General features: G+C 42.3%; 1 protein-coding gene across 3 annotated transcripts in view; it reads left to right on the top strand.

The window, feature by feature from the left end:
• The window catches only part of Znf274 (zinc finger protein 274), a 28009-nt gene extending 12312 nt beyond the window's left edge, over positions 1 to 15697 (top strand). For 2 of the 3 annotated variants that reach the window (XM_075991703.1, XM_075991713.1), the window contains 3 exons: positions 761 to 849; positions 2096 to 2222; positions 2546 to 4874. In XM_075991703.1, coding sequence (XP_075847818.1) covers positions 761 to 849; positions 2096 to 2222; positions 2546 to 4077 — 1748 coding nt within the window. In that variant the 3' untranslated portion in view covers positions 4078 to 4874. Of the gene's footprint in view, positions 1 to 760; positions 850 to 2095; positions 2223 to 2545; positions 4875 to 15623 lie in introns of those variants that run through there. The other variant, XM_075991694.1, reaches the window with a different exon arrangement.
• Positions 15698 to 16011: the final 314 nt, after the last annotated feature.

Here is a 16011-nt window from a genome sequence, read left to right as displayed (position 1 = left end):
AAAAACAACAACAAACCTTAAAAGTGGCTCCAAGAAGGAAATTTTACTGGAAGAATTCAAGGATGTTCTAACTCTAGGAACTTTGATAAGCACCTTAACTTAATCTTTCTGCATATCTCAGTTGGCTGCCTTCAGCTGGCTTCATTAAGGCTTCCAAACATATGATGTCTCTTTCCTAAACGTTCCAGCAAAAGCTCTGAAAGTCCCCCATATCTTGGAAGTGATACCATGGTAGACCAACAACCTGAGTCACATTTGTGCCCATGCTGGCTGGAGTAGACTCGGTATTGTCAAAGCCCATGGAGCATGGCCAGACCTAAAGGAGTCTGTGGGAGGGCTGTTAGTACTGGCGACAGAAGCACAAAATGGGTACACAGCCTGTGGCCAAAGAAAGAGCCTTCTCCAAGGCAGCAGAAGGGAAGGGCAGCCACACAGGCATGATAAAGGCTTGCAGGCTAGAAATAGACTTTACCACTAAGAAAGTGTAAGGCCATTACCTTGGAAGCCAGAGCCTGAAACAGAAGCTGGAGGTAGAAGGCAAGAAAAGGTTTTAATAATGAAAATACCAGTCCCTTAGTGGCCCTTGCAGGGTGAGAGTCTGGGCCATTCCAGATATGGGAATTAGTTATCCATTGTGAAGAGGTCAGCATAGACCTTCAAGGGACATGTATATGCACAACTCAAGGGTTGCAGATCCTGGCAGTTCTGCTTGCCTAAGGGCTACCACCCCACTGAACCCTTCATGTGACATCTCCTTCAGCTCTGGCTGCCTGCCATAATGAGGCCACTGATGGACTGAAAGAGGAGAAGGAGGACGTGGCCACCTTACCAGCTATTGTATCACCTGAGGTAAGTAAGAAACTTAGGTTACAGCTTCGCACCTGTAAGATGACCCCTTCTACACTGAGCCTTGCTGAGGCTCACACAAGATAGGCAGTTTCAACCTTCTGAGTTCTTAGGACTGAGTGGACTTCAGAAACAACCAAAGTGTAAAGGGCAGCCCTGCTCCTGACATTGTGACCTGACCATAGAGAAAGCAAAAGGCAGGAGTAAGTGAACCAAGACTGATGAATATAGAAAGCAGAGCAACCACAGGCAGCCTGTAAGAACCACCCTGTTCCCTGGTTAGAATGAGAGAGCCCTTGTCCTCAACACTCTGTTGAGGAATTAAGAATAGAAGGGCACAGCTCAGATCTGCCTCAGAACAAACTGGATGGTGTGCATGCAGCAGGATTAGCCCTGCCAGCCGTAAGATACGGTGTGTATATGGGATGAGTCAATGGTGTTTGCTGTGTGCATGGTTTATATTGGCTCAGACATGTGATTGGAATTGTTGACTCTCATGTAATGAGCAGTCTAGAGTAGGCTTCAAGCAAGGCTGCTGCCTGGGAATTGGAAGAAACTGATTAATCCCAAACTTGCTGCTCCAAATTCTGTCCCTTCTAAAGTAGGTTCTTCTCTGTCTGGGCAAATTACCTCCCCAATCTAGGCAACTTGGTGAAGTGGAGGAGTCTTCCTTTCAGAATCTTTAGCTGCTCATAAAACACTAGCATAGCAGCCAGGCAGTGGTGCCACACATCTTTAACCCCAGCACTCAGGAGGCAGAGGCAGGCAGATCTCTGAGTTCAAGGACAGCCTGGTCTACAAAGCTTGTTCCAGAGCAGCTAGTATTGTTGCACAGAGAAACCATGTCTCGAAAAACCAAAAGGAAAAAAGAGGAAAAAAAATACTGACATAGCATAAGTGAATGCTCCACATAGGTCAGACTTGTCCACAAAGGCAAGAACTGCATCTTGTGGGATTTACTCTAGGGGACAAGCTGTTTCTAGAGGGAGACAGTGCATCCTTGATACAGATGCTACAATGATTGATGTGGCTTACTTATTGCATTTAGAGCTCTTTGTCAATCATGGGCTTTGTCTACCAGCATGAGACCCAGACTTTACTTTAGAGAAATACCCAAAAATCTCTTTTGGGCTGGAGAAGTCATTGTCTCTGAGCAAACCACCAAAGCAAAGGAGTCCCTACCTGTTAATTTCCCAGTGGCCTTTCTTCTGCCCCCTTTGACAAACACCAAACTTGTATAACAATATAGGAGCCAGTAACCTTCCAGGATGTGGCCGTGGACTTCAATCAGGAGGAGTGGCGACTGCTGGGTCCCGTGGAGAGGACTGAGTATCGTGATGTAATGCTGGAGACCTTGGATAACTTGGTCTCTGTGGGTAAGTCCGTGCCTACATTTAGACTGCCACAGGGTCCCCTCGGGTACACACTTCATCTCTGTTCATTGTCAGGAGCGGCTGTGCTCTAAGGTCTCACACTCGGTTCATGACCTTTATCTGGACCTGTGACCCTGCAGGGTAGGGAACCTTGGGTGCACAGCCTCAGGTTCAGGTTGCCCTCACCCAGTATCTTGGCCACCAATTTGATTGTTCCTGGTTTTGCTGTTTGAGGAGAGGATGTAATCTCATTTTTTAATACTGTTTGTTATGCTGTCATTCTGGCACTTTTAACTCCACCATGCTTATCTTTTGATTTCTTTCAGGGTGGGAGCCTACATTGGGAAACAAAGAGTTAACTCCACAATCACCCAGTTCTGTGGTAGAACCAATTCACAACCCAAAGCCAAAAGATTTCTCAAGGAATGGTGCTCAGTCCACTGTCTTTGAAAGTATCTCTCAAGATGAGGTCCAAGAAATTCATACCATAGAATCAAATCAGGTCGAGCCTGTACAGAAAAAAGACCTCCCTCAGGAAGAGCTCTCTGAAAGCCAGCAGTCTCAGGGGCAAACTAGGCTTCATACAAGCCAGGGCTCACTTGACAACGTTCTGTCTAGAAAGCACTTGCATGTAAAAATTAACAAGAAGGGCACAGGAAAGAGGAAAGCAAAGGAAAAAAACATTTCTATGACACGAGATTCAACCATACAGAAACAGCAAAAGGGCTCTGTGGGGCGGCAAGTCAGTGATGACGGCAATTCTAGGACACATGGTCCTTCTATAAAAATCCACCGGCAGGGTAAAGTTCGGGACAGCAGAGATCCGGTTATACTTACAACACCTGCCAAAGTGTACCAGAAAACCACTAGCTCTGACGGTAGAGTCAGGGACAGGAGCCATGCCATGGCACCTGATACATCTCCAAAAATACAGCACAAAGGTGCTGAGCGGGGTAAACTCGGGAAAAGCAGCAATTCTATAACACAAGGGTCATCTATACAAAATTACCAGACAGGGTCTGGGGCAGGAAGAGTCAGGGACAGGAACAGTTCCTTGACACGGGCTTCACCTGTAAAAATTATCCAGAATGGCTGGGAAGGGGGTAAAATGCAGGGAAACAGGAATTCCTTGACACATGTAAGAATGAACCAGAAGGGTTCTAACAGTGGAAGAGTCGGGGAAATTAGTACTTCCATCAAACGCACTCCCCATATAAAAGTTCACCTAAAGACCTCCGAAAGAGGGGAAGGCAGGGAAGTCAACACATCCATCAAATACAGCCCCCATGTGACAATTTCCCACAAAGGTTCTGAAGAGGGGACTCCCAGGAAAGGCAGCAACTGTAGGAAAGCTGTCAGCCAGCATGGTCAGCAGATATTCTTCATCAAGATTCACAAGGGGAGCCAGATTTGCCGGTGCAGTGAATGTGGTAAGCTGTTCCAGAACGCTAGGTATTTCTCTGTCCATAAGAAGATCCACACAGGAGAGCGGCCTTACACGTGCAGGGCCTGTGGGAAAGCGTTTATTCAGAGCTCCTCCCTCACACAGCATTATAGAATTCATAGTGGAGAGAGGCCATTTGAGTGTTCAGAGTGTGGGAGGACCTTCAATGATCGCTCAGCCATCTCTCAGCACCTGAGAACTCATACTGGGGCTAAGCCCTACCGTTGTCAGCAATGTGGGAAAGCCTTCCGCCAGAGTTCCCACCTTACCAGGCATCAGAGAACTCACACTGGGGAGCGGCCATATGTGTGCACCAAGTGTGGGAGGGCTTTCACTCAGAGCTCACACCTTATTGGACATCAGAAAACACACGGGATGAGGTTCAAGAAGAAGCAGTCCAAATTGCAGCCCTAGTGCCTTTCAAAACCACTGCCTTTCCAGCCTTGAGATGCACTCTGCAGGCTTTGCAGGAGAGTCCCATGCCTGAAGGACCGCTCAGGACACCACCCAGCAGGTGAAACAATCAGGGAGTTCTTAATTGCTTCATTTAGCCATTAAAGAAAATAGGAAACATGAAAATGCTCCTACATTTAAAAACCCAGTTAACCAAAAACTGCACTGGTAATTATATACAGAATAAAGTATGTGAGTGACAAATCCAAAAGAATGTATATAAATAAATATAATTGCTTTAAAATGTGTTTCCTGCTGTGATGGCTATACTCGGTTGTCAGCTTGACTCCATGTGGAATTAACTAAAACACAAGCCCCTGCGTGCATCTGGGAAGAATTTTTTCTTAATTAAATCTTTTGAGGTGGGAAGCTCCACCTTTAATCTGGGCCACACCTTCTGCTGGCAGTCTACATAAAGGACATAGGAAACTTCTCTCTGCTTCCTTCCTCTCATGCCAATTCATTCTTTCACTGGTATTAGAGCCTACCTAGTAATTCTGGTATATATTGAAGATCAACTGGACATCCAGCTTTGTGAACTGAACAACTACTGGACTATTGGACCTTCCATTGGTAGACAACCATTGTTGGACTCGCTGGAGCACAACCTGTAAGTCATTCTAATAATTCCGTGTGTGTGTGTATACATATGAGAGAGAATGAAAAGACTCAGCTGTGTTACTCTGGAGAACCCTAATATGCCTGCTTAAGAAATGTTGATCTGATGCTTAGATGAGCAAAATTAAAACATTTTGCCAGGCAGTGGTGGTGAACACCTTTAGTCCAGCACTCTGAAGGCAGAGGCAAGTGGCTCTCTGAGTTCAAGACCACCCCACTCTACAAAGTAAATTCCAGGTCAACCAGGACTGTTTCACAGAAACTGGCGGGGGCGGGGCGGGGGGGGGCTTATACAGTTGTAGCAGATATATTAAGGCTAGAATCCTTGGGTACCGGGTTCCAGGTACGTTTGGGGAATAGATCATTTCTTTAGGCCACAGTAATGGAATGGTTCAGTGTGCAGACAGCAGGAATCATTGGAGGCCCAAAAGTCTAGAAGTACCTAGTGAATCCAGGGATATGTGGGGCTATCCTCTGGCTTTATGTTACCATCTTTCCAAAGGACCATTTGAGGGAGAGAAGTTCCCCCTGGCTAGTTGTTCATCTCTGTTAAACAACAAAACACTAGCAACACCAGAACATGTGTTTGATGCCCACTTTCAAATTTGATTTTTTTAAAAAAAATCCTCAGGTCAAAAAAATAAAGAACTAACAATACTGGTAAAGGGGGCCTACTACCAAGCTGTCTGATCTGAGTTGAATCTTTAGGACCCACATGGTAGAGAGAGAGAACTGATTCCTGCAAGTTGTCCTCTGTATGCCGTGGTGTACAATCAGACTAAAATAACAACTGTTCAGGGTTGGGGAGGTGGCTAGATGCTTAAAAGTTCTTGCTCTTGTAGAGGACCCCAGTTCAGTTCCTAGCATCTACCTTTGTAGGTTCAAATCTACCTATAATTCCCAGCCTCGGGGGATCTAACACTTTGGCGCCTGCACTAATAGATTCCCATTCAGGCACACATAATTTAAAACATACTTGGTTTTTGTTTCCTCTTTATGGGGGAGGAGGTCTTGAGGGTGAAGGGCAAGTGAGATCAGGATGCATTATGTGAAATTCACAAATAATAAAAATACTATGTTGAAAAAAAATCTCCAGATCACATATAGCCCACTTCATCCGTTCTCCAGGGTTCCTTCCACATTGCTCTTCTAAGTTCTTTATGACATTGAAAACATTCTAGAGCGGGAGTTGTGGCCTAGTGTGTGAGCGTGTTCTTTGCATATATGAAGCCCTGAGTTCAACTCCAGCATGCTCATGCATGCTCACACACACACACACACACACACACACACCAGAGCCCTTAGGATCTGGCCTACAGAGCATATATAATCATGCCAATCTTGAGTGAATGCCTCACCTTTCTCTGAATCAAATACAACTTGGAGACAGGACCAAAGTATATATATGCTGTTAGGTCAAGTGTATGTGAGATGAGTTATAGGATGCACACATGCTGTAGGAAGACCTTCAGCTTGTAAGTACCTGCCTACTGGGGCATGGCCTCTTATACTATATACGTGGATGAAAAATCCGGTCGTCCCTTTTCTCCTTCCCCTTGCTCCTTTTCTGCTGGCTGCTCTTCCGGTCAAGCGGAGGATTCTGATTTGTGAGTTTATCCCTAAATAAATAACTATCTCTCAATTCTGAGCTAGTGTGGGATTTCTTTTAAGCGTCCATTCACCATTTCACACACATCAGTCATAATGCAGTTATTAACACAGGGTGTTTGTTTCAACAACCTAATAAAGTGTGTTGGTATTTTTGAAATGGGGCTTAAGTTTGCCCAAAGGTGTGTTAGCTGGTAAATTACCTCATATTATTGCCTATCAAGTATGAAACAAGTGGTTGGACTAGAGACCAGAACTTAAGAATCTCATTTTTCTGGATCCATAATACTAAGATGAGCCTTTTCAATGGTGAGGAGCCAGGAGCTGTCCAGAGATGGGAAATTATGAACTACAGGAGAACTTTGGATCAGAAGATGCAAACTGAAGCTTGGGAAATATGCTTTGCCTATGTTCTATGTAATGAGCAATTCCGAATTTGTGGCAGAAAACAACAGCCATTTTATTTGGTGGGTAAATTTGGAAACCACACATATGGTTCCTAACTGTTCAGTTGTTTCTGGGAACTCAACCAGGAAGACAGAGTTGAAAATGGAACACTTAGGGCCATTCTAATATAGCTTAGATATATATGGACTCTGGGCCTTGTATGTGTTGATTGCCTTGCAAGATCACAGATAGAAAGTAGGGTCAAGTTGGAATCTCCTGTCATGGAGCCTGTGAGCACATACACATACAGCTTCCCTTGCCTTCCTCTTCCTGTCTTAACGTTCAAATTTTTAAGGTAAAGGCAGACACAACTGAGAATCTTCCTACCCAGAGCGAGCTCTCCATGACCTGACTGGTTTCCCTTCAAAAGCTAAAGGGAGTCTGATTGGGTTTGTGAGTGATGCTTAGCAAATGACAGAAGATAGTTTCTATTCTCCTTTCCAAGACAGAGGTCACTGTGTTGCCTGACTGGGGCTTCTTCCAGTTCTGTTGGAACTCTGGGTTTCTAGATGACCTCTTTGAAATCCAGTCTTAGAGCCACCATAGGCCAGCAAGCCAAAAAAATAAAAATAAAAAAAAAAGACCTCTGGTCTAGTCAGTGACTTCAACATAGACCCTGCAACTGTGGTCACAATCAAATGGAGTCCAGCTGACCTAAGGGATTCCCCAACTTGGGCCTTGGGATGGAGGTGAGATAACAGACATTCAGGGTTTCAAAGAGAAGCTAAAGATTCCCAGTTGGGCCCAACTTCTCCGTCATTAGGTTCACTTGACAAGGAAGAGGGAGTTCTGCAAGAGTCTTACTTTGTTTCCTATTACTGTGATAAAAGGGGCAGCTTAGGGAGAAAAGGGTTTATTTCATCTTACACAACCACCTTGATCATAGTCAGTCATTGAGGGAAAGCCAAGGCCAGAAATCAAGCAGGGCAGGAACTGAAACAGAGTGCTGCTTACTGACTTGTTCCTCGTGGCCTGCTCAGCTGCTTTCACATGCAACTCAAGACTTGGTCTATAATTCCCTTTCTTTGTTGGCTTTTTACGTGGTTTGGGTATTAGGCTGTGATCTTATAAAATGAATTGGGCAAAGTTGCTTCTGTTTCTATTTTGTAGAATAATTTGAAGAACATTGGCATTAACTCTTCTTTGAAAGTCTGGTAGAATTCTGTTTTGTAGAAGGAGACTTCTCTTTCATCTCCCGACCACCCAGACACAAATAATCACACAGAAACTATATTAATTACAACACTGTTTGGCCTATTTAGCTCAGGTTTCTTATTAACTAACTCTTACATCTTAATTAACTCATTTCTGTTAATCTGTGCATTGCCACAAGACTGTGGTTTACCAGGTAAGGTTCTGTTCTGGTGTCCTGCTCCTTCAGCAGCTAAATGGCATCTCTCTGACTCTGCCTACTCTCTCTACATAAATCTCTTCCAACCTGCTTACATTCTGACCTGCTATAGGCCAAAGCAGCTTCTTTATTAACCAATGGTAATAAAACATATCCATAGCATACAGAGGGGAATCCAACATCGTCTTTCCTTTTCTGTCTAAATAAAAAGGAAGTTTTTGACTTTAACATAGTAAAATTACATAGAACAGAACAGGTTCAAGCAAAAATTACAATTACAAAATTTAGTCTATTTGTATCTGGCAAAATTGAAATATACTATCATCTATTATGCTTTTATTTCACTAGGAGTTATATGTCTGTATAAATCACTTATCTTGATTTAACTTTAGCAAGTTATATATATTAAGGAAATTATGCACTTCTTCTAGAGTTTCCAATTTGGTGGAGTACAGGCTTTTAAAGTATGTTCTTATGATTCTCTGGATTTCTTTGGTGTCTGCTTTTATGTCTTTCTTTTCATTTCTAATTTATTAATTTGGATATTCTTATTTCTCCTTTTAATTAATTTGAATATATTGGTAGAGGCTGCTCATTCATTCCCAGCTACCCAGACCTGAAACTCAGAAACTATATTATTTGCAATACTATTTGGCCGATATCTTAAGTATATTTCTAGCTAGCTCTTACATCTTAAATTAACCCATTTCTATTATTTTATATTTCACCATGAGGCTTGTGATTTACCGGCAAGATTCGGGCACATATGTCCCCTGCGGTGGCTCCATGGCATCTCCCTGACTCCACCTACTCTCTCTATATATTATTTCTTCCAGCCTGGCTATATTCTGTTAAGCCATTGGCTGAAAGCAGCTTCTTTATTAACCAATAAAAGCAACACATATACAGAAGGGCTTTCCACACCATGGATAAAAGTTTGTCAACCTTATTCCTCTTTATTTCATTGATTCCTTGTATTTGTTTGTTTCTATTTTATTGATTTCAGTCCTGAATTTAATTTTTTCTTGCCATCTACTCCTCTTGGGTGTAGTCACTTCTTTTCACTCTCGCACTTTCAAGTGTGCTGTTCAGTTGCTAGTATGAGATTTCCCCAGGGTTTTTTCATGTAGGCAGTTAGTGCTGCGTACTTGCCTTTTAGTATGAGATTTCCCCAGGGTTTCTTCATGTAGGCAGTTAGTGCTGCGTACTTGCCTTTTAGAACCGCCTTTACTGTGTCACATAAGTTTGGGTATGCTGTGTATTCACTTTCATTAAATTCTATAAAGCTTTGTATTTCCTTATTGACCCATTTGAGTCAATCAACCCATGAGTTGTTCAGTTCCCATGAGCTTGTAGACCTTCTATTGTTTCTGTTGTTGATCTCCATCTTTAGTCTGTGGTGGTCAGATAGGGTAGGGTGTCATTATGATGTTATGCCCTGAAACTTGCTTTGTGAATGAGTATGTGTCGTCAGTTTTGGAGAAAGTTCATGAGATACAGAGAAGAAAGTATATTCTTCTGTCTGTGTTTAATGTTCTGTAAATACGTCAGGCCCATTTGATTTATAGTGTCAGTTAGCTCCAGAATTTCTCTGTTTAGCTTTTGTCTGAATGGCCTATCTATGAGAGTGGGGATTGAAGTCCCACACTATCAGTGTGTGAGGAAGATAGTGTGATTTAAGCTGTAATGGTGTTTCTTTCACAACCATGAGTGCCCCTGTGTTTGGGGGCAAGAGATGCTAAGAACCAAAATGTCCTCTTGACAGCTTTTTCCTTTGATAAGTATATACTGTCATTTCATATCTCATTATTTTTTCTCTGAAATCTATTTTGTTAGATATTAAAAAGGCTACACCAGCTTGCTTCTTAGGTCCATTTTCTTGAAATGTCCTTTTTTTGAACCCTTTACCATGATAGGATGTCTCTGCTTGATGTTCAGGTGGTTTTCCTTGGATGTAGCAGGATAGATCCTGTTTTTGCATTCATTCTGTTAGTTTGTGTTTTTTTAATATTTATTTATTTATTATGTATACAATATTCTGTCTGTGTGTATGTCTGCAGGCCAGAAGAGGGCATCAGACGTCATTACAGATGGTTGTGAGCCACCATGTGGTTGCCGGGAATTGAACTCAGGACCTTTGGAAGAGCAGGCAATGCTCTTAACCACTGAGCCATCTCTCCAGCCCTAGTTTGTGTTTTTTAATTGGGGGATTGAGACCATTGATGCTGAGAAATATCAATGACCAATGATTGTTGATTCCTGGGGTTTTGGTTTTGGGTTTTGGGGATTTTGTTTGTTTGTCTGTGTGTGTATGTGTGTGTGTTTTTGTTTTTGTTTTTTGAGACAGAGTTTCTCTGGCTAGCACTGGCTATCCTTGAACTCACTCCATAGACCATGTTGACCTCAAACTCAGAGATCCACCAGCTTCTGGATTCCTGTTACTTTGTTATTGGTGGTGGTGGGAGTGCTGCTGCTCGTGGTGCTAGTGGTGGTGTTGATGGTGGTCTGTATGTTTCCCTTCTTTTGATTTTGTTTGTCTGAAGTTGTTTATTCCCTGTGTTTCTCAGGTGTAGTTAACCTCTATAGGTTAGAGTTTTCCTTCTTTCACCTCTTTATGGCTGGTATTGTAGATATCTTTTAAATATTGCTTTATCTTGGAACATATTTTCTCCATCTATGGTGATTAAAGTTTTGCTGGATTCAGTACTCTGGGTTGGCATCTGTGGTATCTTAGAGTCTGCAGCACATTTGTCAAGTTCCTTCTGGCTTCTAGAGTCTCCATTGAGAAATCAAGTGTAATTCTAATAAATTTGCCTTTATGTTACTTGGCTTTTTCTCTTGCAGGTTTTAATATTCTTATTGTTGTTTTTCTATATGTTTATTGCTTTGGTAATTATGCTGTGAGGGACTTTCTTTTATGATCCAATCTATTTGGTGTCCTGTTTGCTTTTTTACCTTTATGTACATCTCCTTCCTTAGGTTAGAAAGTTTTTCTTCTATTACTTTGTTGAAAACATTTTCTGGGCCTTTGACCTGGGTTTCTTCTCCTTCCTATATACCTATTATTCTTAAGTTTTGACGTTTTATAGTGTCCCAGATTTCCTGGATGTTTTGTGGCAGGAGCTTTTTGGATTTAACATTTTGTTTAACTGATGTATCTACTTCTACCTTACCTCCAATGCCTCAGATTCTCTCTTCAATATCTCTTATATTCTGTAAGTGACGCTTACCTCTGTGCTTCCTGTTTGAATGCTTAAATTTTTCATTTCCAGGATTCCCTCAGTTTGGGTTTTCTTTATTGATTCCATATCCATTTTCAGGTCTTGAACAATTTTATTCATTTCCTTACACTGTTTGTTTGTGTTTTCATAGATTTTTAAAGTATTTATTAATTTCCTTTTTAAGGACCTCTATCACCTTCATACATGTGGTTTTTAAGGTCTTTTTCTTGTGTTTCAGATGTCAGAATATTCGGGACCTGCTTCAGTAGGATAGCTGGGCCCTGGCTGTTTTTTATTGTATTTTTACACCAGAGTCTAGGCATCTGGGATTGGGGTAATTATAAGTCTAGGTGCTGATTTTTGGACTTTTCTATGCTGAGAGGCTGTTTTGTTCCTTGTTTCTGTTTTCTCTCTGTACTTTTTAGAGAATATGATGGCTGTGTGTTGCCTGTTAGGAAATATATTCAGATCTGATAATTGTGGCCACTGTGGATTCCTGGTAAAATGTGTTTCTGGGTATTGGGAGCTGACGCTTAGAATGGGAATAGGTTAGAGGTCTGAAGGGGATCACAGGAATGGAGGGAGACAGTGAAGAAAAGTCATCCCAGAAGGTCTGTTATAGTGCTGCAGATGGGAGAGGAGCATAAGGAATGGGGAAGACCTACAGGCAGCCTACCTGCTTCCCTGGCAGGAATGCTCTATGTATTAGCAGGAGTTGCCAACCTTCTGGGGGCTGGAATAAAGTCGGGGGAGGCTAGAAAGGGATGGTCTGTGGGACCCATAGGAAATGTGGGTGTCATGGGGAAGAGGAAGGCTGTGGCTGGTGTTCTGTTGCTAACCCAGCAATGAGACTGGGGGATTGGATTTGGAGTGGAGGAAGGAATGGTGAATGTCTTGCCTGTTTCCCTGGCCCCCTTGGCAGCTGTGTTCCCCGGGAATTCCCATGGAATAGTTGGATAATGGGATAAGTGGGGGAAGGGAGTTGGGGAGAGCAGATCTTTGTGGTCCATGCAGGATGGTATTAGAGAGGAAAGGAAGACTGCAGCAGGTTCTCTGCTACAGAACTGGGGATGAGACTGGGGGGTTGGATCTGAAGGAACAGAAGGAGAGGTGTGGATCCACTAGCAGTCTACTTGTTACCCTGGAGGAGCAGATCTGCTGTAGGAAGTCTTACAGCTAGTGGTGACCCGCCACTGGGGCGTGGCCTCTTATTATATATATATATATATATATATATATATATTGACATAGAGCATGTTTCTGGCCTCTCTGTTCTGGTTGCGGGATTCATTTTCTGATCTCCATTCAAACAGAAGACTCTGATTTGTAAGTCTACCCCTAAATAAATAACCATCTATTTCTCATTTCTGAGCTAGTGTGGGATTTCTTTTAAGCATCTATCCATACAGACCTAGGGCTAGCAAGGGGTGTCTACTGGGGTTGGGGACTAGGACAAAGCAACGAACGAGTCAGGAAGAGTAAGATCAGAAGGGGAAGTTCTCTGGGCGCCTCAGAGGATGGGAACAGGAGGGCAATGAAGGCTGCCCCAGGTGTTCTACTGCAGAGCTAGGGGTGAGATCATTATTATTATCTCTTAGAAACCTATTCTCTCTCTCTCTCTCTCTCTCTCTCTCTCTCTCTCTCTCTCTCTCTCTCTCTCTCTCTCTGTAGTGAGGAGCGGCGGGCTGCGTTCCCACCCAGGTCCTGCACGACTAGCTTAGACCCGGAAATAATAACACCGAAACTGTATTCTTTGAAACACTGCCTGGCCTGTCAGTTCTAGCCTCTTATCGGCTAATTCTCACATCTTGATTAACCCATTTCTAATAATCTGTGTAGCACCACGAGGTGGTGGCTTTCTGGAAAAGATTCAGCATGTCTGACCTGGCGGCTGGCTCCATGGAGTCTGCCTCACTTCCCTTCTTTCTAGCATTCTATTCTATCTACTCCGCCTACCTAATTTTCTGTCCTATCAAAGGGCCAAGGCAGTTTCTTTATTAATCAATGAAATTAACACATAGACAGATGACCCTCCTCCTTTCTCTCTCTCTCTCTCTCTCTCTCTCTCTCTCTCTCTCTCTCTCTCTCTCTCTCGGTTTTTCTTCGAGACAGGGCTTGTCTGTGTATCTTGGGCTGTCCTAGAACTCACTCTATAAAACAGGCTGGCCTTGAACTCACAGAGATCCGCCTGCCTCTACCTCCTGAGTGCTGGGATTAAAAGCATGCACCACCATGCCCAATTCATCTGTTCTTTTCTAATGAGAGACAGCATTCAGAGATCAAGATAGGATGGAAGGGGGGTTGAAATGGGAGGAGTAGAGGAAAAGGAAACCATAATCAGAATATAATATGTGAGGAAATAATCTATTTTCACAAATAAGGAAAATCAAAGTAAATAGAATTTTAAGAAGTCTTAATGATTGTCATCGGTATAATAAACTTTTCTGCCAAGGCTCTGTCCTTATTTGCCAACAGGGAACTAATCCCCCAAAGAGAAGTGTGAATAGTGGGATCAAAGAGGGAAATGCTTCATTTGGAGTTCTCACTTTATTGCTCATCAGAGAATTCATATGGAAGAGAAACGCCATGACTGAGTAAAGAAAGCCCCCGGAGCACTCTGTAGATCACGCTGGCATCCAACTCACTGACATCAGTCTGCCTCTGCCTTTCAAGTTCTGTTGGATGGTTTTCTTTATTGCACATAGTTCTAAAATTTAAAAAAAAATGTATTACAAAGATAAAAGGATGAATAGTTTAAACTGAATGTGAGGAAAGTTGTTCCTTGGAATATATATAACTGATAGAAACATTGAAAGAGTTGATAAATATAATATCAACTTCTAGGTTACTGAGTCACACATCCACTTGGACTAACTTTTCTAGTTGCTAATTTGTTTTATGAAGATTCTCAATGACATAATTGTCTTTCAAAAGCATGGTGCATAGGACTATGCTGCCAGGTTAAAGTAAAATTTGTCCATAAATAAGAATAAAACTACAGCTGGCAGTGGTGGTGCATACCCTTAATCCCAGCACTCAGGAGGCAGAGGCAAGCAGATCTCTAGATTCAAGACCAGCCTGGTCTATGGAGAGAGCTCCAGGACAGCCAGGACTACACAGAGAAACCCTGTCTTGAAAAAAAAATTTAAAAAATAAAAGAAAAAATGAATAAATGATTTTTTTTATATTTAAACATTCATGTGATTACTCACCAATGCATTTGTTTTGATTTGCGATGGGTTCTATGTAGTCCTAGATTCCTGGAACTCTCTGTGTAGACCAGGCTATCATTCAAATCAGAAAAACCTACCTGCTTCCTCAGTGCTGGGGTTAAAGGCAAGCAACACCACCACCAAGTCCAACAATACATTTTTTTAAAAAGCAACAAGAAGACCTAGGTACTTACCTGGAAAAGAATATACCATGATCAGAAAGGTGATTTTCCCGAGATGAAGTTCATTCATCGCATTCAAGATAGCTAACCCTGCAATTTCTCCGAACTCTGGAAGCGCGATAGCATAATCTGTGGTCGTGGGGGACTTCATTTGTGTCACCTTCTTTAGCAAAAAGTAGTAGAAGAAGAGGGGCTGAAGAAGTGCCTCAGTGTTTAAAAGCACTGCCTGCTCTTCCAGAGGACCTGTGTTTGACTCCAAGCACCCACATGGCAGCTCGCAACCATCTGTTGTAAGTTCAGTTCCAGGGGAACCAATGCTCTCTTCTGGTTTCTGTGGGCACTGAATACAAGTAGTGCACAGACACACATGCAGGACAAACATTCACACACATAAAATAATAATTTTAAAAAATAAAAATACATTTTAAAAAGAATTGGGATATATCTTAGTTTTAGAGTGCTTGCCTATAATATGTATAGTTCTGGGTTCACTCCACACCATCTCAAGAAATAAAAGAAAGAGAGAGTTTGGAGATATTTCATTTGCCAGTGGTCTTATGTTGAAGGACAAAGAACTAAATTTCTGTTAGATTCTGTTATTTATGGGTTCTCCAGAGACTTTACCAACGAGGACCCATTAATTGTGAGGGATGGGACTTGAAAAATCCACAGGAAAATTGTCTGGGTGTTACAGAGGGTATGTGTATATAACTTGTAGTACGGGAGTGCCATTTACCCAGAACTTTTTACCTGATCATCATTTTGTTTGGAGAAAGTGACTAAAAATGCAGGAAACCTCAAATAGAAGTTTCAACCCTTTACTCATGCTTCATCTAACATGAGTACCTGGCAAGAAACCAAAGTAAAGGGGCTGGAGAGATGGCTCAGCGGTTAAGAGCATTGCCTGCTCTTCCAAAGGTCCTGAGTTCAATTCCCAGCAACTACATGGTGGCTCACAACCATCTGTAATGGTGCCTTCTTCTGGCCTTCAGGCATACACACAGAAAGAATATTGCATACATATATATATATATAAAAGAAACCAAAGTAAGATCTTTTCCTTAGTCATGGCTATGACACTTCTGGAAATTGGAGGTAGGGTTTTTTCCTAATTTCTTAGAACACAGGCTTTTAATTAAGTTTTACTTGTCCCAAGAGATTAAAGAAGAACTTTCAAAGTCAGACATGATGGTGCATGCCCTTAATTCCAGCAATCAAGTCGCAAAGCCAGGCAGATCTTTAGTTTGAGGCCAGAC

Source organism: Microtus pennsylvanicus, chromosome 1 (assembly GCF_037038515.1).
Source record: "Microtus pennsylvanicus isolate mMicPen1 chromosome 1, mMicPen1.hap1, whole genome shotgun sequence".
NCBI classification, from domain to species: Eukaryota; Metazoa; Chordata; class Mammalia; order Rodentia; family Cricetidae; genus Microtus; species Microtus pennsylvanicus.
The sequence above is the reverse complement of the archived record's forward strand: the minus strand, read 5'-3'. Positions and strand labels throughout refer to the sequence as shown.